The 3,793-nt window shown below is 48.4% G+C and overlaps 1 protein-coding gene across 1 annotated transcript in view; it reads left to right on the plus strand.

The window, feature by feature from the left end:
- Positions 1-3,421, plus strand: part of ZNF541 (zinc finger protein 541) — a 39,742-nt gene extending 36,321 nt beyond the window's left edge. Inside the window, exons 12-15 of the mRNA XM_015419028.1 lie at positions 416-504; positions 813-947; positions 2,032-2,213; positions 3,271-3,421. Of these exons, the coding sequence (XP_015274514.1) occupies positions 416-504; positions 813-947; positions 2,032-2,213; positions 3,271-3,421 (557 nt within the window). The remainder of the gene's footprint in view (positions 1-415; positions 505-812; positions 948-2,031; positions 2,214-3,270) is intronic.
- The last annotated feature ends 372 nt before the right edge of the window (positions 3,422-3,793 follow it).

The raw sequence follows: 3,793 nt of genomic DNA on the forward strand, positions 1-3,793 counted from the left end.
CCCCTGCTCCTTAGGGTAGAGAGAAACGGGATATAAAAACCAACTCTTCTTTTTCTTTGGGAGGAGGTGATCCTTGGAGCAGATTGCTTGTTCCGATAACTTATCAGTTTGGTGTAGTGGTTAAGTGCGCGGACTCTAATCTGGGAGAACCGGGTTCGATTCCCCACTCCTCCACTTGCACCTGCTGATGTGACCTTGGGTCAGTCACAAGCTCTGGCACAGCTGTCCTTGAAAAAGAGCAGTTTGTGTCAGAGTTCTCTCAGCCCCACCCACCTCACAGGGTGTCTGTTGTGGGGAGGGGAAGGGAAAGGAGTTTGTAAGCTGCTCTGAGACTCCCAAGTGAAGGGCGGGGTATAAATCCAATCTCCTCTCCTCTCCTCCTCCTCCTCCTCCTATCTCTCCGTTGAAACTCCAGGTTCGCATCTGTGGACTCCTGCTGAGAAACAGTTGTTTAGGAAGGCCTTCGGCATGCACAAGAAGGACTTCTACCAGATACAGAAGAAGGTAAGGCCTTCACAATGCAATCCTGAGTCGTGCCCTCGTAAGCCCACCGAAGTCACCAGGCTTAGTAAGGGGTCACTTCTGTTTAGGATCGGGCATTCAGTAGGCAGAAGAAGTGTGTTCAGATCTCTTTTTATTTTATTTGTTATTAAATTAATACCTCGCCCTCCCAGCCAAAGGCCGGCTCAGGGCGGCTTACAGAAGAATTTTACAAAATGGATTATTTGCCGCCCCTCATGTATATTCACTTCGATTTCCCCCCCTTTTCTTTTCTTTTCTTTTCTTTTCCCTTCTCCTTCCTGCCTTAATAGATACAAACTAAGACTGTTTCCCAGTGTGTCGAATACTACTATAACTGGAAAAAAATATTAAAATTTGACTGCAGTCGATCACAAGTGGTAGAAAAGAGGTCCAGGAGAGAGCAGGATGAGGTAGAGGAAGAAAAGGTAGAGAAAGATTGTTGTGGGGCAGGGGGGGGGGCATCCGGCGGACGTTTGAGTGTACAGATGTAAAGATTTCTCATGTTTTTCCCACTCTCCCAACCCACTCTCAGCTTTACAAGAGGCTGGGTCCAGGCAACAAGTTGTCTTGGGGAAGGCGTTTTTTTATTTTTGTTTGTTTGTTCGTTTCCACTCTGTGCGTCTGTTGAGGCAGACCTTGCCCGCAAAACGCATTCTGCGATAAATTTTGCCTTCTGAGTTGTTTTGTACGACAGAAAGACGTAAAACTTTTTTTGTTCTGCTGGATTCCTGCACCCCCCAATTTGGTTTGTGTGTGTATTAACTGCATCGAACAGTGTACGCTTCAAGCTTGCATAATATTAGACATCCTCTGTTTTTTTTTGGGGGGGGTACTTTGGGTTCTTGGAGGTAGTCCTGGCCAGTTTGGTGTAGTGGTTAAGTACGCGGACTCTAATCTTGGAGAACCGGGTTTGATTCCCCACTCCTCCACTTACACCTGCTGGATGACCTTGGGCAAGCCATAGCTCTGTCAGAGCTGTTCTTGAAAAAGAGCAGTTTCTGTCAAGAGCTCTCTCAGCCCCATGCCTACCTCACAGGGTGTCTGTTGTGGGGAGGGGAAGGGAAAGGAGTTTGTGAGCCGCTCTGAGACACCTTCAGGTAGTGAAGGGCCGGGTATAAATCCAATCTCTACTCTTCTCTTCTTCTCTGGTACAGCGTTTTTTGAATGGGGACAGGAGCTCTGATCTGCACACTGCACTGTTCCCCAGCCCCCACCCTAAGGACTGTCCTAATTTCTGGTGAATTCTGCAGCCTTTTGAAGACGTGGCCGAACACATGCGCTGCCATGTTCACTGCAAGCGCCATCAATCCTGGCGTACCTCGTCCACAGTTTTGTGCCACCGGGTTTTTCTTGTTTTTGTTTTTTAATTTCTATTTTGCCACTGGGAGCAGGGCCAGCATTTGAAGCTCCCAAATTAACCTTAGGATCCCTCACTGTCATTTGCCAAAACGTTAAAAAAAGTGATGTTAATGATAATTTTTTTAATGCCCCCCCTTTCCTGCCTTGCAGACCGCGTCCAGCCCAAAGAAAAGACACTGCCAGCTGCCTAAACAGGAGAGCAAGCTGAAGCCAAGGACTTACAAAAAAGCCGGACAGAGTGCCTTCAGTCCAGCCGGCAGCCTGAAGGAAACTCCTGACAGGCCCAAGAGCACAGGCGTTCTGGGTGTGTTCCCGTGTAAAGAATGTGCAAGGTATTTGTCCCTGGTTTCTTGTGCAATTGCAGTAGGCCTACTGTGTACTGACAGATATTCTCTTCTGCTCCTTATCTCGGTGGGTCTCACTTTGACAATCTAAGGGACTCTGCTTTAGTTGGTATCAGTCTCCACATGGACCAGAAAAACTCAAACATTAAAAGTCTCAGGGGAGAAAAAGGACATGAGAGCATAAGACAAGCCAATGTTGGATCAGTCCAATGGCCATCTAGTCCAACACATAAGAGAAGCCAATGTTGGATCAGGCCAATGGCCCCTCCAGTCCAACACTCTGTGTCACACAGTGGCCAAAAATACCAGGTGCCATCAGGAGGTCCAGCAGTGGGGCCAGGACACCAGGAGCCCTCCCACTGTTGCCCACCCCCCAAGCACCAAGAAGACAGAGCATCCCTTGCCCCAGCCTGAGCGTTCCTATCTATACCTTGTAGCTAATAGCCACCAATGGACCTCTGCTCCATATGCTTATCTAATTCCCTCTTGAAGCCGTCCATGCTTGTAGCCACCACCCCCTCCTGTGGCAGTGAATTCCATGTGTTGATCACTCTTTGGGTGAAGAAGGATTTCCCTTTATCTGTTCTAACCCAACTGCTCAGCAATGTCATGGAGTGTCCATGAGTTCTTGTCTTGTGGGAAAGGGAGAAAAGGACTTCTTTCTCGACCTGCTCTATCCTATGCATAATCTTATAAATTTCGATCATGTCACCCCTCAGCCGTCGTTTCCCCAAGCGCTTTAACCTTTCTTCATAGGGAAAGTGTTCCAACCCTTTTATCATTCTAGTTGCCCTTTTCTGCCATTTTTCCAATGCTATAATATCCTTTCTGAGGTGTGGCGACCAGAACTGTACACAGTACTCCAAATGAGGTCGCACCATCGATTTATACAGGGGAATGCTGATACTGGAGCCCCATCCTTGTTATGTTGGGTTCCTGAACTGGAATGGCGTGCGTGTGCGGCTCACATTCCTGTAGCATCTCACTAAGTGCCCTGTAAAAAAACAACAACCAACCCTGGCCTTTGTCTCTCGTCCGTATGTAGAGTGTTTGACAAGATAAAAAGCCGGAACGCTCACATGAAGCGCCACCGCCTGCAAGAGCAGATGGATCCGATTATCAAGCTCAAGTGGCACCTGAAGAACGAGCCAAAGAAGGAAGAAAGAAACCTGGACGTGGACTTTCTCCCGTGGTAGCTGAGAAGTTGTGGTTTTGGGGGTAAGAACAGTGATAAACTGGTTTGCGACAGGGGAAACAAGTCGGGGTGTTTGTTGAGCTTTATTTATTTTTAGACGCATAGCGCCTGTTCCTTCACGACGCAAGGTTGAAAACGGGTGTGCATGTAACAGATTGTGTGCAAGTTCAGACTGTCAGTAGCTGGGGGGGGGGGATGCTTTGCCAGGACTGAAGGCTGCCAAGAGACCTTCCACAAGTACGCATTTGAGGCTTTTTTGAGGGCAAAATTAGACGGCACGCAGGGCTGCCACCAAAACCGGCATCCGTGTGTCTAGTTCCCCCGATTCCCCAGTAACATCGGGTGTCACCAAGCACACGACACAGTGCCATCA

The sequence above is a fragment of the Gekko japonicus genome, unplaced genomic scaffold (genome assembly GCF_001447785.1).
Source record: "Gekko japonicus isolate JY-2015 unplaced genomic scaffold, Gekko_japonicus_V1.1 scaffold4079, whole genome shotgun sequence".
In the NCBI taxonomy this organism is placed as follows: Eukaryota; Metazoa; Chordata; class Lepidosauria; order Squamata; family Gekkonidae; genus Gekko; species Gekko japonicus.